The sequence below is a fragment of the Aquarana catesbeiana genome, linkage group LG01 (assembly GCF_042186555.1).
Source record: "Aquarana catesbeiana isolate 2022-GZ linkage group LG01, ASM4218655v1, whole genome shotgun sequence".
Taxonomy (NCBI): Eukaryota; Metazoa; Chordata; class Amphibia; order Anura; family Ranidae; genus Aquarana; species Aquarana catesbeiana.
This window is the reverse complement of record NC_133324.1, coordinates 881,919,891-881,938,335: the sequence shown is the minus strand read 5'-3', so window position 1 is coordinate 881,938,335 and position 18,445 is coordinate 881,919,891. Positions and strand designations below refer to the sequence as shown.

General features: G+C 40.7%; 1 protein-coding gene across 2 annotated transcripts in view; it reads right to left on the bottom strand.

Moving 5' to 3' along the window:
- The window catches only part of SORCS2 (sortilin related VPS10 domain containing receptor 2), a 1,340,427-nt gene that overhangs the window by 69,203 nt on the left and 1,252,779 nt on the right, over positions 1–18,445 (bottom strand). For both annotated transcript variants that reach the window (XM_073610686.1, XM_073610693.1), the window contains exons 20-22: positions 16,209–16,342; positions 12,868–12,991; positions 9,293–9,405 (exon numbers count right to left, since the gene is read on the bottom strand). In XM_073610686.1, coding sequence (XP_073466787.1) covers positions 9,293–9,405; positions 12,868–12,991; positions 16,209–16,342 — 371 coding nt within the window. The remainder of the gene's footprint in view (positions 1–9,292; positions 9,406–12,867; positions 12,992–16,208; positions 16,343–18,445) is intronic.

Sequence of the window (18,445 nt, the reverse complement as noted above, 5' to 3'; positions counted from 1 at the left end):
CAGCGTCAGATTAGCGCCAGTACCGCTAACACCCACGCACGCAGCATGCGCCTCCCTTAGTGGTATAGTATCTGATCGGATCAATATCTGATCTAATCAGATCTATACTAGCGTCCCCAGCAGTTTAGGGTTCCCAAAAACACAGTGTTAGCGGGATCAGCCCAGATACCCGCTAGCACCTGCGTTTTGCCCCTCCGCCCAGCCCACCCAAGTGCAGTATCGATCGATCACTGTCACTTACAAAACACTAAACGCATAACTGCAGCGTTCACAGAGTCAGGCCTGATCCCTGCGATCGCTAACAGTTTTTTTGGTAGCATTTTGGTGAACTGGCAAGCAAGCACCAGGCAGCGTCAGGTTAGCGCCAGTACCGCTAACACCCACGCACGCACCGTACACCTCCCTTAGTGGTATAGTATCTGATCGGATCAATATCTGATCCGATCAGATCTATACTAGCGTCCCCAGCAGTTTAGGGTTCCCAAAAACGCAGTGTTAGCGGGATCAGCCCAGATACCTGCTAGCACCTGCGTTGTGCCCCTCCGCCCGGCCCAGCCCAGCCCACCCAAGTGCAGTATCGATCGATCACTGTCACTTACAAGGCACTAAACGCATAACTGCAGCGTTCGCAGAGTCAGGCCTGATCCCTGCGATCGCTAACAGTTTTTTTGGTAGCATTTTGGTGAACTAGCAAGCACCTGCCCCAGGCAGCGTCAGGTTAGCGCCAGTACCACTAACACCCACGCACGCAGCATACGCCTCCTTTAGTGGTATAGTATCTGAACGGATCAATATCTGATCCGATCAGATCAGATCTATACTAGCGTCCCCAGCAGTTTAGGGTTCCCAAAAACGCAGTGTTAGCGGGATCAACCCAGATACCTGCTAGCACCTGCGTTTTGCCCCTCCGCCCGGCCCAGTCCAGCCCACCCAAGTGCAGTATCGATCGATCACTGTCACTTACAAAACACTAAACGCATAACTGCAGCGTTCGCAGAGTCAGGCCTGATCCCTGCGATCGCTAACAGTTTTTTTGGAAGCTTTTTATTGAACTGGCAAGCACCAGCGGCCTAGTACACCCCGGTCGTAGTCAAACCAGCACTGCAGTAACACTTGGTGACGTGGCGAGTCCCATAAGTGCAGTTCAAGCTGGTGAGGTGACAAGCACAAGTAGTGTCCCGCTGCCACCAAAAAGACAAACACAGGCCCGTCGTGCCCATAGTGCCCTTCCTGCTGCATTCGCCAATCCTAATTGGGAACCCACCACTTCTGCAGCGCCCGTACTTCCCCCATTCACATCCCCCAACGAAATGCAGTCGGCTGCATGAGAGGCATTTTTATGTGCTCCCGAGTACCCCTACCCAACGAACCCCCCCCAAAAAGATGTTGTGTCTGCAGCAAACGCGGATATAGGCGTGACACCCGCTATTATTGTCCCTTCTGTCCTGACAATCCTGGTCTTTGCATTGGTGAATGTTTTGAACGCTACCATTCACTAGTTGAGTATTAGCGTAGGGTACAGCATTGCACAGACTAGGCACACTTTCACAGGGTCTCCCAAGATGCCATCGCATTTTGAGAGACCCGAACCTGGAACCGGTTACAGTTATAAAAGTTAGTTACAAAAAAAGTGTAAAAAAAAAAAAAATATATATAAAATAAAAAAAAATAGTTGTCGTTTAATTGTTCTCTCTCTCTATTCTCTCTCTCTATTGTTCTGCTCTTTTTTTACTGTATTCTATTCTGCAGTGTTTTATTGTTATTGTTATTGTTATTATGTTTTATCATGTTTGTTTTTCAGGTATGTAATTATTTATACTTTATTGTTTACTGTGCTTTATTGTTAACCATTTTTTTGTCTTCAGGTACGCCATTCACAACTTTGAGTGGTTATACCAGAATGATGCCTGCAGGTTTAGGTATCATCTTGGTATCATTCTTTTCAGCCAGCGGTCGGCTTTCATGTAAAAGCAATCCTAGCGGCTAATTAGCCTCTAGACTGCCTTTACAAGCCGTGGGAGGGAATGCCCCCCCCCCCCCACCGTCTTCCGTGTTTTTCTCTGGCTCTCCTGTCTCAACAGGGAACCTGAGAATGCAGCCGGTGATTCAGCCAGCTGACCATAGAGCTGATCAGAGACAAGAGTGGCTCCAAACATCTCTATGGCCTAAGAAACCGGAAGCTACGAGCATTTTATGACTTAGATTTCGCCGGATGTAAATAGCGCCATTGGGAAATTGGGGAAGCATTTTATCACACCGATCTTGGTGTGGTCAGATGCTTTGAGGGCAGAGGAGAGATCTAGGGTCTAATAGACCCCAATTTTTTCAAAAAAGAGTACCTGTCACTACCTATTGCTATCATAGGGGATATTTACATTCCCCGAGATAACAATAAAAATGATTAAAAAAAAAAAAAAATGAAAGGAACAGTTTAAAAATAAGATAAAAAAGCAAAAAAATAATAAAGAAAAAAAAAAAAAAAAAAAAAAGCACCCCTGTCGCCCCCTGCTCTTGCGCTAAGGCGAACGCAAGCGGCGGTCTGTCGTCAAACGTAAACAGCAATTGCACCATGCATGTGAGGTATCGCCGCGAAGGTCAGATCGAGGGCAGTAATTTTTGCAGTAGACCTCCTCTGTAGATCTAAAGTGGTAACCTGTAAAGGCTTTTAAAGGCTTTTAAAAATGTATTTATTTTGTTGCCACTGCACGTTTGTGCGCAATTGTAAAGCATGTCATGTTTGGTATCCATGTACTCGGTCTAAGATCATCTTTTTTATTTCATCAAACATTTGGGCAATATAGTGTGTTTTAGTGCATTAAAATTTAAAAAAGTGTGTTTTTTCCCCAAAAAATGCGTTTGAAAAATCGCTGCGCAAATACTGTGTGAAAAAAAAAAATGAAACACCCACCATTTTAATCTGTAGGGCATTTGCTTTAAAAAAATATATAATGTTTGGGGGTTCAAAGTAATTTTCTTGCAAAAAAAAAAAAACTTTTTCATGTAAAAAATAAGTGTCAGAAAGGGCTTTGACTTCAAGTGGTTAGAAGAGTGGGTGATGTGTGACATAAGCTTCTAAATGTTGTGCATAAAATGCCAGGACAGTTCAAAACCCCCCCAAATGACCCCATTTTGGAAAGTAGACACCCCAAGCTATTTGCTGAGAGGCATGTCGAGTCCATGGAATATTTTATATTGCGACACAAGTTGCGGGAAAGAGACAAATTTTTTTTTTTTTTTTTTTTTTTTTGCACAAAGTTGTCACTAAATGATATATTGCTCAAACATGCCATGGGAATATGTGAAATTACACCCCAAAATACATTCTGCTGCTTCTCCTGAGTACGGGGATACCACATGTGTGAGACTTTTTGGGAGCCTAGCCGTGTACGGGACCCCGAAAACCAAGCACCGCCTTCAGGCTTTCTAAGGGGCGTGAATTTTTGATTTCACTCTTCACTGCCTATCACAGTTTCGGAGGCCATGGAATGCCCAGGTGGCACAAAACCCCCCCAAATGACCCCATTTTGGAAAGTAGACACCCCAAGCTATTTGCTGAGAGGTATAGTGAGTATTTTGCAGACCTCACTTTTTGTCACAAAGTTTTGAAATTTGAAAAAAGAAAAAAAAAAAAAGTTTTTTCTTGTCTTTCTTCATTTTCAAAAACAAATGAGAGCTGCAAAATACTCACCATGCCTCTCAGCAAATAGCTTGGGGTGTCTACTTTCCAAAATGGGGTCATTTGGGGGGGGTTTGTGCCACCTGGGCATTCCATGGCCTCCGAAACGGTGTTAGGCAGTGAAGAGTAAAATCAAAAATTCACGCCCTTAAAAACGCTGAAGGCGGTGATTGGTTTTCGGGGCCCCGTACGCGGCTAGGCTCCCAAAAAGTCCCACACATGTGGTATCCCCATACTCAGGAGAAGCAGCTAAATGTATTTTGGGGTGCAATTCCACATAGGCCCATGGCCTGTGTGAGCAATATATCATTTAGTGACAACTTTGTGCAACAAAAAAAAAAAAAAAAAAAAAAAAGTGTCACTTTCCCGCAACTTGTGTCAAAATATAAAATATTCCATGGACTCAATATGCCTCTCAGCAAATAGCTTGGGGTGTCTACTTTCCAAAATGGGGTCATTTGGGGGGGGGTTGTGCCACCTGGGCATTCCATGGCCTCCGAAACTGTGATAGGCAGTGAAGAGTGAAATCAAAAAGTTACACCCTTAGAAATCCTGAAGGCGGTGATTGGTTTTCGGGGTCCCATACGCGGCTAGGCTCCCAAAAAGTCCCACACATGTGGTATCCCCATACTCAGGAGAAGCAGCTGAATGTATTTTGGGGTGCAATTCCACATAGGCCCATGGCCTGTGTGAGCAATATATCATTTAGTGACAACTTTTTGTAAATATTTTTTTTTTTTTTTTTTTTGTCATTATTCAATCACTTGGGACAAAAAAAATAAATATTCAATGGGTTCAACATGCCTATCAGCAATTTCCTTGGGGTGTCTACTTTCCAAAATGGGGTCATTTGGGGGGGTTTTGTACTGCCCTGCCATTTTAGCACCTCAAGAAATGACATAGGCAGTCATAAACTAAAAGCTGTGTAAATTCCAGAAAATGTACCCTAGTTTGTAGACGCTATAACTTTTGCGCAAACCAATAAATATACGCTTATTGACATTTTTTTTACCAAAGACATGTGGCCGAATACATTTTGGCCTAAATGTATGACTAAAATTGAGTTTATTGGATTTTTTTTATAACAAAAAGTAGAAAATATCATTTTTTTTCAAAATTTTCGGTCTTTTTCCGTTTATAGCGCAAAAAATAAAAACTGCAGAAGTGATCAAATACCATCAAAAGAAAGCTCTATTTGTGGGAAGAAAAGGACGCAAATTTCGTTTGGGTACAGCATTGCATAACCGCGCAATTAGCAGTTAAAGCGACGCAGTGCCAAATTGGAAAAAGACCTCTGGTCCTTAGGCAGCATAATGGTCCGGGGCTCAAGTGGTTAAGGAGCGGGCCCAGGAAGTATGGAGACAAGGTGCTTTGGGACGAGGGCATGTGGCCTGGTATGGTTCAGGGGGGGAGGCGCTCGCTCATTCGCCCCCTTTCCTGACCTGCCAGGCTGCATGCCCGGATAAGGGCCTAGTATGGATATTGGGGGGTACCCCAGGCAATTTTTTTATTTTTTGGCATGGGGTCCCCCTTAAAATTCGGGTCTGGTATGGACTGGGGGGGGGGGGACCCTACAACTTTACTTCTTTAGTTTTTAAATAAAAAATCGCAATTGCAATGGCAATTGCAACTGCGAGTCATTTTAAATGGGATTTGACTCGTTTTTTTCCTTTAGAGAACTCATTTTTGCTGCAGCATGTTTTATATGCGCCACTTTACAGGCAGACTAAAGGGACCCCCAGGCACTATATTTAAAGGAATTTTTCATTTTTATTGTTGCGCTTTAAGCATCATTAAAATCCCTGCTCCTGAAAAAACAATAGTTTTTACAATTTTTTTTTGGATTGATACATGTCCCCCAGGGCAGTACCCAGACCCCCATACCCTTTGTATGCACAATTGCTTGCACATAAGTCTTCAAAATAGGCACTTTTGATTTTTCCTGTTCGGCTCCCATAGACTTCAATGAGGTTCGCCATTCGGGTTAGAACTTTTCCCCTGTTCGGGAGTTCTGCTGCGAACTGAACAGGGGGGTGTTTGGCCCATCTCTAATCCCAACAGACTAAGGGCTGTAATTAAAGGAAAAGGTGGTTCAACAAAATACTGACATAAGGGATAAAGCGATAATTCTCCCATTCTACAAGACTCTGGTCCGGCTGCACCTGGAGTATGCTGTGCAGTTCTGGGCACCAGTCCTCAGGAAGGATGTACTGGAAATGGAGCGAGTTCAAAGAAGGGCAACAAAGTTAATAAAGGGTCTGGAGGACATTAGTTATGAAGAAAGGTTGCGAGCACTAAACTTATTCTCTCTGGAGAAGAGATGCTTGAGAGGGGATATGATTTCAATATACAAATACCGTACTGGTGACCCACAATAGGGATAAAACTTTTCCGAGGAAGGAAGTTTAACAAGACTCGTGGAGGGTTCTTTACTGTAAGAGCGGCAAGGATGTGGAATTTCCTTCAACAGGCTGTGGTCTCAGCGGGGAGCATTGATAGTTTCAAAAAACTATTAGATACTAAGCACCTGCACGACCGCAACATGCAGGGATATACAATGAAATACTGACATATAATCACACACATAGGTTGGACTTGATGGACTTGTGTCTTTTTCAGCCTCACCTACTATGTAACTATGTAACAACGTAAAGGGGTGATCCTTTATCCAACTCAGTGATTCTGTTTTTTATTTACTATAATTTTTTTTTCTGACATGGTGCTATATCTTTAACTTGGATGTTATATGTTGCACTAGTAAATACAGTTGGATAAAACAAAAACTGTCTGTCTTCATTTCAGGCTGCAAAGCAACATAATGTTATTATTTTAATGGTGGGTGATTCTTTTTTATACCCACGGTATGTTAAACTATACAACCATTAGGAGGGAATCACCTTTATCAGGAAGGTACCAACATCCTTTATAAAATTTTAATTGTCATGATACCAAAAGTGGGGCTTTTTAGGTACCAAGTGCACACCAATATTTTATATAACATTGAATAAGTTTATAAATTTTTCTTAAAAGCAAAGTGCGAAATATGAAAAAAACAAACGTTCATATTCATCTAGCTGGATGCAGCTCTCCAGAGCCTGGACCACCTGAATGACATCAGACAACAGTGATCTGTAGCCCGCTGTCAGCTGAATACGGGTCACAGGAGTGAAGAACTAAATGCACGTTTGTTATCCCCAAGAGAAGTATTGCCAAAAAAGCTTTGGTCCTGGCTTCTCCTTTAAAACAATATGATACTCAAAACTGGTACAAATGTGGTGATCACATAACATAGTTATATATATCTAGTTCAACAAATAAAAAAAAAAAAACATACATTTGTTGCATCCTCTACTTCTATTTTACGTCCTCCATTCAACTTAGATAGTGGGCGTATTACACAAATATTTAAACAAAGGATTCCGTGCTTAGGTAAAACTATATAGCTGCAGCCTCCCCAAACAAAGACATCACAAAGTAGTGCCCAAAGAGCAGATAATCACAAAAGGGGAAATGGCGCTGCTAGAAAATTGTGGAAGTATGCATAAGTGTTGCCTAATCAAGACAAATAATAAATTGATATGTAAAAATGGGAGATCTATAAGGGACAATGGAAAATATATATGTGAAGATAAGTCCCTGTATAGTGTAATGAATCATATACAAAAGCTAATGCAAAGCCAAAGGAAATAAAAAACCTTATTCACACCTGAAAAACGTAAGTAACCACCATAAAATTGATGATTGATAATATGTCCTAATTGCTATATAAAAAATGTATATACATAGCAGAGTGACCCACTGATACCGAATAAATCAAAAAAGAAGGTGTGTGTATAAAACAGATAAATAATAAGAGTGAAAATTCAATCGATAAATGGAAAGAACTGTGTGGCAAAAAACTTATTGCAAACACAGCCAATAAAAAACACAAATATATGTGTAAAAATAAATAAATGAATGTTTATTTTCATATAGATCTCCCATTGTTACATATCAATTTATTATTTGTCTTGATTAGGCGACACCAACGCATACTTCCACAATTTTCTAGCAGCGCCATTTCCCCTTTTGTGATTATATTACACAAATATCCCCGCATTTGTCATGTCAACAGTGGAGGAAAAAATAGCAAGTTCTTTCTTTTTGTTTCATGGGTTGCATATGTCACTTCCTCAGGAGACTCTCATGGAATGTTTCTTAGACATGTGCATTCGTTTTCGTCTGAATTTCGGGTATGTTCGTTATCGTTTTAACAAACGATAATGAACGTGCAGAATCTGAAAACCGAAAGATCCGACAAAAACAAATGCTTTATTTTGGTTTTCATTGCGACAACAATTCGATATAGATAGGCGATTCGACATGACGCTGACAATAGCGATCTGTGTCCATCGAACCTGTGGTCGAATGTGCCTAACCTTAGCTCTATTAGTCCAAGATTATTCTACATAGAGAGAAAAGATTCGACATTATAGAGACAGTAGCAAAAAAGGTCGAATGTGCCTAACCTAACTCTATTAGTCCAAGATTATTCGACATAGAGAGAAAAGATTCGACATGAAGATTAGTTGAAGCAGCCACCGCGAGTGGACATTTATGGTCAAATGCTCCACCCATAGGCTATAGAAGAATTCTAATGTTGGTTGACTAGTGATAATAATTAATAAATATAATTATTACTAGTGTCATACAACATTAGAATTCTACTATAGCTTGTAGGCGGAACATTCAACTGGAAATGTATGATTGCGGCATCGTACAGTTTAGCTGCTCCGTCGAAACTTCTTAGAATATTCGACAGACACCATAAGTCTTCAATAACAGATTCGACCTTAATTATTTCAGATTTTCGGACTAATGCAATTTTGTAACAAAACAAAATAAATAAAAACGAATTTCGGGAGTAACTAAATAAATTTATTTTTCAGACGAAAACGAAATATTTCAGTGTGCACATGTCTATGAATAGATAAACAGGAGTTACAGAACTATATAGGATATAAGAAATGGAGGAGGGAAAACAGAAGTAGGGGATGCAACGAATGCATGTTATGTCATCAACACATTTGAACCAGCCTTAATATTAAGTTTCACATTGTTTTACGGAAAATGAATAAACATATTCAATTTTATATACAATATTGGTGTGTGATTGATACCTAAAAATTCCCACTTTTGGTATCATGACACCCATGAGCATGCAAGTCTTTGTTGCCAGTTGCTAACAGCTGTAGTTATGGTAAAAAGACTAGTACACCGCTGTAGCTGAGGCTTTTTCTAATGGAAATTCTATGGTTTGCCTGGCCTAAAAGACCTCTGGTCATGACGGGATTAAGGGATGTATTTTTGTGAGTAAACAGATGTTCTGAATCAGTGTCAATTTGAATTATTTTTTTTTCGTTATTATCTTATGCAGTTCTCACTGTATGGATCCAGAATGACCAGACACACAAACTAAAACAGGTCACCTCGTATTATAACTTTGCTGTCTTTGAACTTGAAGTTCAGATTTATGGATAGATGCTGCCAAGACTGGTCAGCTCATTAGACGTTGGAAAGCAAGTATAAAGTATTCTGGAACAGAATTCAGATTTTCTCATCCTTATCCTTGAATACCTTTGCAAGGAGCCGAGTTACTACTTGTCCAATGTCTTCTCTCCACTCAGGGATGTTGGGATTGTACATATCCAGATGTTTGCTGAACATGAGGGGAAGAACTTGGAATTCATCTGAAAAACAGCATGATGTACAACTAAGCAGCCAAGCACTATACATTCTTTGTCAGACTTGACTTTAAACAACAATATCATAAAACAACAGGACTTTATTTAATGGAAAACGCCACCTTCATACCATATTCCCATATATACAGTATATATATATATATATATATATATATATACAGTGGGGATGGAAAGTATTCAGACCCCCTTACATTTTTCACTATTGGTTATATTGCAGCCATTTGCTAAAATCATTTAAGTTCATTTTATTCCTCATTAATGTACACACAGCACCCCATATTGACAGAAAAACACAAAATTGTTGACATTTTTGCAGATTTATTAAAAAAGAAAAACTGAAATATCACATGGTCCTAAGTATTCAGACCCTTTGCTCAGTATTTAGTAGAAGCACCCTTTTGATCTAATACAGCCATGAGTCTTTTTGGGAAAGATGCAACAAGTTTTTCACACTTGGATTTGGGGATCCTCTGCCATTCCTCCTTGCAGATCCTCTCCAGTTCTGTCAGGTTGGATGGTAAACGTTGGTGGACAGCCATTTTTAGGTCTCTCCAGAGATGCTCAATTGGATTTAAGTCAGGGCTCTGGCTGGGCCATTCAAGAACAGTCATGGAATTGTTGTGAAACCACTCCTTCGTTATTTTAGCTGTGTGCTTAGGGTCATTGTCTTGTTGGAAGGTAAACCTTCGCCCCAATCTGAGGTCCTGAGCACTCTGGAGAAGGTTTTCATCCAGGATATCCCTGTACTATATATATATATATATATATATATATCCCTGTATACATATATATATATATATATATATATATATATATATATATATATATCCCTGTATATATATATATATATATATTTTTTTTTTCATATCTGTTGCAAAGATCACTTAGTCTTTTCTCATAAGTGCATGTCTCTGGTTACGTTGCCTTGTCATGTAAGAAATCTTCTAATTGACATCAGGGCACACAAAGTATACTCGTACTCCGACCATTCATAGTAAGGCAACAGGTTTGCTTTAAACCTGCCATCCCTAGCACATACTTACAATTTCTTCTCTCCCCACCACTCCATTTGGCACTGGAAACAATGGGATATATATTTTTAGATATTAGCATCTTGAAATGCTCTATACTTCAACATTTAGACAGGGGGAGGACGGGGCAAGAGTGGGAACATTTCAGGTGTGTTGCATACCAATGTACTGACGAGGAACATGCTAACAGAGAACAGATCTGAGTGAGCAGAGACACAACTTTCTCAGTCTGCTTTTGTCTTTTTACTGTCCATTCAGCAGACTGGGCAGTTTGTGTCACCAGAACTGGGCACCTGGGGCATATGCCCTGCATATCTTGGCCATTTTTATGGCCTGTACTCCTGAGTACTTTACTTTGCTTAAAAAGGTTTAGGAACTCCTAACCACTGCACTCTGTAAGCAGGGCTATGTTATAAAATGTTGACCACTCTGTATGCTGGCAGTCCAGCACTCAGGATTGCACAGTACTCCACAGCATAAAGACAAGATGAAGTAATGTAAAGTACAGCATAGAGAATGTACAGTACAGTATACAGCCACTTGTAAAAAGTGAAGTGTTCAGAATTTTATAATGTATAGTGCAGTAAATGGGAGGTAGTGGTCAGGTATGTACTGTATGACAAGGCAAACAGAATAAGACCGTCTGTATTATGTACCGTTCAGTGTAAATGACATACACCTGACCACTATACTATGTATGTAGTGATGTATGGTATAAACCAGGGGTCCCCAAACTTCCTAAACAAAGGGCCAGTTTACTTTCCTTCAGACTTTAGGGGGCCATACTAAGGCCAGTGGGAGTAGAAAATGTCCTGGCATCCAGTTGATGTAACCGATGCCCTATCTTTTGGTGAGAAGAATAGTGCCCCATTGTAGGTGTCAGCTGGAAGGAATTTTGCCCCATTACTGGTGTCTATGATAGGAATCGTGCCCATTCGTTGGTGTCAGTGGGAGGAACAGCGCCCCATTGTTGATGTCAGTTGGAAGAATATTGCCCCATCGTTGGTGCCAATGGAAGGAATTCTGCCCCATCATTGGTGTTTGTGGGAGAAATAGTGCCCTATCCTATGTGTCAATGGAAGGTATTCTGCCAACTTGTTGGTGTCAGTGGATGGAATAGTGCCCCAAGGGTCAGATAAAGGCAAGCAAAGGGCCACATCCGGCCCCCGGGCTGCAGTTTGGGGACCGTCGGTATAAACCGCTTCCTGCTGTATGTTACATACTTACAATATGGCTGTTGCACCATTCACAGCCACGTAGTGTGTAGTGTATGTCACAACTTTAATGTCTCTGGGCTGATTATACCCAAGCCGATAGATAGATAGACTTGGGTACAATCAGCCTGCCCATGCATGAATTAAATTTCGTCCACTTCAGCAGTGACCAGCTGAGATTCAATCCATGTATGGGCAGGCTGATTGTACCCAAGTCTATTCATCTATCGAATTGGGTACAACCAGTCTGTCAGTTTTTCAACACACGATTAGCAGTAATCATTGTGTTCTGCTGGCCAATAAGGCTCCCCGCACCACCCCCCATCCGCCGGCAGAACACAATAGCACTGTGGAAGGGATTCCCCAATCAACCGTTGATGGGGGGAAATCGAATCATCTCTGGCCTGATTAAGGATCAAGGTGGGGAAAGGACGCTATATCCCTTCTACAGTCTTCTACTGTAATAAAGTGGTGTAATTTTGCCTGGCTGTTCTGTGTGGTAGGGTTGTGTAAAAAAACAGAAACACTAATGCCCTGTACACACGGTTGGATTTTCCGACGGAAAATGTGTGATAGGACCTTGTTGTCGGAAATTCCGACTGTGTGTGGGCTCCATCACACATTTTCCATCGGAATTTCCGACACACAAAGTTTGAGAGCTTGCTATAAAATTTTCCGACAACAAAATTCCAATCGTGTGTACACAAATCCGACGCACAAAGTGCCACGCATGCTCAGAATAAATTAAGAGACAAAAGCTATTGGCTACTGCCCCATTTATAGTCCCGACGTACATGTTTTACGTCACCGCGTTCAGAACGATCGGATTTTCCAACAACTTTGTGTGACCGTGTGTATGCAAGACAAGTTTGAGCCAACATCCGTCGGAAAAAATCCATGGATTTTGTTGTCGGAATGTCCGATCAATGTCCGACCGTGTGTACAGGGCATAATACTTTAGCAAGTAAAAAAAAATCTCCCTTATATGTACTTCACCTGTTTATTTAGAAGCTTCCCAGGAGCTCAGCTTTACCTGTAATGTGGTTATGCAGGTAAAGCATCTACCTGAAGGTGCATGACTGCTTTGCTTGCCATGAAATCAAACACCATAAGTTACTGTGCTCATTTACAACAAATGTTAGTAACATTTCTCTTATCTCTGTACGTAATTGCAGCTGTAATAAAATTAATTTCTGTCTTACCAAACACGCGAACAACTTTGGAGTCTTGCAGCATGGAGTTCAGGTAGAGAACCTGCACCGTCACCCTGAACTCTCCAGCCTCTGCAAACCTGGTCACAAGGTAACTGTCCAGTGTCAAAAACGGCTGCAAAACAATAAAACAACGAGACATCACTAGCACTCTCCTGCAATCATATACACTTTTTCTTAGGACAATCAGTTAAGCCAACGTTTTGGGGCCATGCAAGATCTCTTCCTCAAGGCGACATAGTGAGGTTACAAAGCGAGAAAACATAAGATGTCACAAAGTATTGCATTCCTAGAGCCAAACTTCTGCACACAAATAAACTGAAGACAATAGACTATATAAGGCTGAGTTTACCTTAACATTCATTACTGCTTTTCCTACCACAGGTCACTGATACCATATCTTAACTAAATTAAGCATACCTTCCAACTTTTTGAGATGGGAACGAGGGACACCTATAAGCAAAGGTATGTAGGCATAGGACTTAAAGAATTAAAGAAGAATTCGATAAAAAGAGGATTAGTTAAACCCACAAGTGCTCTTTTTTTTTACCACTACTATTCCTTTTATATTGGCTTTTGAAATTTGCAAATTTTGAAATTAGAAATTGGATGAAAGGTTTAGCACTGGGAAACACTTTTTGAAAGCTAAAATGTGCATTTTATATACAACTATATAGATCAGACCAAAATGAGAGACAAATGAGGAGGAAAAAGGGACAGAGGGACTTTGTTCCAAATCAGGGACAGTCCGTCAAAATCAGTTGGGAGCTATGATTAAGCAATATCAATATCTGTTCTTTAACCTTAAAATAATAGTCTGAAAAATTTGACTTATTTTTTTTTACATTGCTTTTAAGGACATATACAGTAAAGCTTTTCATTTTAGCTTAATAATAGTCTTTTTTTACGCATTGCACTGTGACAGCTGCAGTTACTTAGCTTTGGGTTTTACTAAGACTTTCTCTGTACAAAGCTCATTAACAACGGCAAGTAGCAGATTTGTTTATAAACAAACCTCGTGCGCACTATTTTCTTGGTGTTTTAGTGATTACATGATTGGGTCCACATTGATTGATTGACCCCTTGATAACCCATTCCCATTCAAAATCTGTTTTTTAATGTGCCCCATCACGATGCCCCATGCTGGATATACATAAATGAATGTCCTCTGCTTTGAGAGCCAGCAGCCGACACTTCAGTGGCTGTTGGCTTTCAATCGTGACTGTTATTGACAGCTCAAGTCCTCGGGAAGAGAACCGGGGGAGGGGGTCACATAAGAGTCTGAAAATGCAACCCCACATTCAGGCCCCTAGGCGATAAGGCTCCTAAACGATGTATCCAAAAGGCTTCTCTTCTACAAAGTCTCCAAAAGCACCTGCCAGTATCGGCATCCTCACTCATAACTTCCAAGCCAAGTAGCCTAAGACTAGATGGATTATGATCATGTTTATGCAAAAAATGTAATGGTAGTGAATGGTTGTCAACACTTTTGTGGTTCTTAATCATGAAACCGTGACAGAACAGTGACCACTATAACAGCCATGACATAGTGATCAAATGCAAGCTGAAAATTCCAATGGTAGCAGTGCTAATCTGCAGTAACTGTCAGATAAAGTTGCATTATTATTAAAAATAGCAAGTTAATTTAAACCTTATTTCATTTTTTTTTTTTGTATACCAAAGCCGCTTACCAAATGTATTTATTTGGCCTGGGTACCTAGGCATCAATGACACTGGTCACAAAAGAGTTCATTTTTTCCCAGCTTTGGGCACCATGCTTTAGTACATTAATCTACAGTCTGTAGCTAGTAAAGGGTTAAAGGAGAGGTGACATTAAAAAAAAAGCCAATAAAATTCTTTCCCACCAGCCTCTGCATCAACCATCACAGCAATTATTATAAATGGATAATTAATATAACTGCATGCCTCAAATAAAAATCAGTTTTCACTACAGGCCCATTTTTAGCCAGTGCAAGGCTTATTCCCTTGGCACAGGATTTGCACACGTTGGTAACAACTACAGAAAACAAGGACAGTCCTCATCCTCAGTTCAGCTATCAGACTCTTTTACTAAGAAGCCTGCTGTTGGTAACAAGGTAACATGAAGCGTCAAAACACAACATTGCACTTTAAGTGTATGCAGACCCCTGTAGAGATCTGCAGGTAAACCAAGCAACAGATCTGAAGTGGAGGAGCGGCAGCAGAGAGAATTACCAAGTCTCAATTTAACTTAAAAACAGGTTCTTGATCAATGAAAAAATCCAATACCATAAACACACCCAAAAAATGATGCATCACATTTTACCATAGGTTCACACCTATGCGTTTTTTAGTGCTTTTTGCAGTTTTCAGAAACGCACTACAGTCCATTTAACATGGTTTCCTATGGTACTAGTTCACATCTATGCGTTTTGCGGCTGGTGTGTTTTTGGAAAGGGTTGGGGACTTTTTCAATGCGATTTGCGGGTAATAGACTTCAATGGAACCACACCTGAAATGCAAGTGTGTGTGATGCGATTTTTGATGTGTTTTGCATTTTGCAGTTTTTATTTTAACACTGTATATAGCTGGTTGCAAAGCAGGGGGCCGGGAAGCCAGCCTCCGCATCCTTAACAACTGATGAGTCATCAGCTGTCAGCGGGGTTCACGTGACGTCACAAGGGTGGGCTCTCCGGGGCGACGTTATTGGATGGCCACGCCCAATCACCTTTCATTCCATCTCATCTTGGACTGATCCCCTTCTGAATCGGATCAGAATGGACATACATGACATTCGCATACATTCCATTTTCTCCTTCATCTTGTGATGGAGGCAAAATAGACCAATGTATTCACTATGTGTGTCCGCCTATATCCACCCGCATTTGATCCAGTCTGCAAATGAAGACTTGGAACCAAACTTATTGCATTCTGTTGGAAGAACCTGAATATGTCCATATGTAAGTGGATGTACACGGATCCACATCCGCTCACATCCAGCTGTCCATAGGGATACACTGCAATCCGTTCTTGAGCTATCCAATCAGGGATCCAAAACAGACCGACAAAATACCCATGTAAAAGTGGTCCAAGAGGGCTGGCAGGCTGCCAGCTTACTTCTGGTTGCGGGAGTGAGTGGGGGGAGCTGAGCTACAGAGAGAAGGTAAAAGAAGAGCTAATAAGCCTCTACAAAACATGAGGATTAATTATTCCTAAGTGTTTACAGCTACAGAGGTCAGTGAGGGCTTGTTTCTACTTACTGCTTGTTAAGAATATGTAAAAATGCGAATGTCCATAGCCTGGATACAGTTCTGCTTTCATTTATGTCAACAAAGTAACATAGAAGGCTTTACCTGTAGGTTATCTCCAATCCACCAGTAATAGACAGAGAGGTTGGCGTTGTTTGGCTGGATCACAGCTGACAAATTCACTGCTTGGTTTTTGCCGGCCACCGGCACTACTTCGAGATGAACGGCTTGGAGAGGAGCTGCAAAACAATTAACACAGTTAATTTTTTCACAAATATTTCCCACAGCATGGCATCATTCGAACATTCTCTTGTTAAAGGAAAGCTGTCTAGCAAAAGCGAAAAATCAATTCCACTGCCTGCGAATTGCATTTAAACGGGTCAGAGAATACAACTCCAATGCGGTTTTAGAAAAACAACCCCCCTCTCTGAAAAAAAGGGATATTTGTGTCTCTGTTGGGCTCCTGTGAAAGTCAATTTTTTAACCTGTTTTAGAAAGATTTCTCCTTCTTGGAATGTTATAGACAGGTGGGCCTCACCCAAGACAAAGGAAATCGAATAGCTAGGCTAAGATTCACACATTTTCCCCATAGGATTTCATTAGAAAAATGTGTGAATCTTAAGTGAAAGTTGTGTGAACATTGAGTAACACCATTAAAAGGCAGAACTCTAAATGATTGTTTTTCAAAATTCAGTTATAGCAAAGCAATCCAACACTGGCAATGTTGGCAATCAAGTGGCAACTGTGTCATCTGCATTTTTGTGGCCATAGTCCTGAAATGATCTATATATACTCTGTGTATTTTTCCTATGATTAAATGTCATAATCTTTTTCTTTTCTGAAGGCTTACATAATAAAGACAATAAAACAATGAATAATGCGCTGTCCTACTGTAATCTAACTGCCTTGGGTCTAGCATATGCTACCTTTCCCCAGTTCCAGCAATCTTCCCATTTTTACCAGCCAGGCCACTAAGATAAAGACCAGGTGACAACCTTTGTGTAGTATATTATATAAATTAACTAAATGAAGAAAACTCTTAAAGTATAACTAAAGGCAAAGCTTTTTTTGTAGTTTTGGATAGAATGGAGGATTAAAACACCTGTCCGTTTTTATTGCTGTCTGTGCCCTTATTACCTGCTTGCCGCCAGCCCAACATCATATGACGTTGCGGACTTTGAGCGCTGATATCTGAATGAAGCCTGCAGATACAGGCCTCATTCAGATATCTTCTTTTCGAGCCCTGCACCATAAGAATGATCATAGCGGCTGTTCAGCCACTTGATCGTCACCTCTTGCCGCCCTCCGGTCCTTCTACCGTGCCGGAAAAGGGATCAGCTGGTGCCGGATGCTGACGATAGAGATTTCTGATGGGCCAGAAGGTCCCCGGAGTCTCTATGATGGTTCAGGGGCCGGGCACGATGTTATGATGTCACGCCCAGCCTCTGCATTTGAATAAATGCCGCCGCCTCGGCTGGGAAGCTGAGATCTTCTTTTTATTTTTATTTCAGGCTTCCCAGCCTAGAGGTGAGATCTGGGAAATTATTGACCCCCAGATCTCACTGTAAAAAGGACCTGTCATGCCATATTCCTATTACAAGAAATGTTTACATTCCTTGTAATAGGAATAAAAGTGATCACAAAAATGTAAAAAGAAAGCATCAAACTAGAAAAATGAAAGTAAAATAACTATATATATAAAAAAAAAAGTTTAAAGTGCCCCTGTCCCCACGTGCTCGCTCGCAGAAGAGATCGCATACCTAAGTCGTGCCCGCATATGAAAACGGTGTTCAAATCACACATGTGAGGTATCGCCATGAATATTAGGCGAGAGCAATAATTCTACCACTAGTCTTCCTCTGTAACACAAAACATATAACTTGTAAAAAAATTTAAAGCGTCGCCTATGGGGATTTTCAAGTACCAAAGTTTGGCTCTAGGGTTGAACCGATACTAGTATCGGTATCAGTGACGATACCGAGTATTTGCACAAGTATTGGTACTCGTGCAAATGCACCGATACCTGAAAGCTATACTTTCAAGCTCGGTTCTTTGAGCTGTCAGTGGGTCCCCCCAGTGTAATTGGAGCAGTCAAAAAAAAGCAGCCGGCAATGTTTATTAACAACATTGCTCAGCCCTGAAACACTAAAATAAAAAGAAACATTGTTTCTTTTTGTATACTTCTGTTTCTTCATCTGCAGATCAAAGGGATGAACAAATGTTCCTCTGTTTAACCCCTTAATAACCGTTAATTTACTCTAATCAGCCTTAATTAACTCCCTATTCTCCTCCATTTAATTATTTACCTGCTTTTTTTCTTTTGTTCACGTCTATTTTATAAA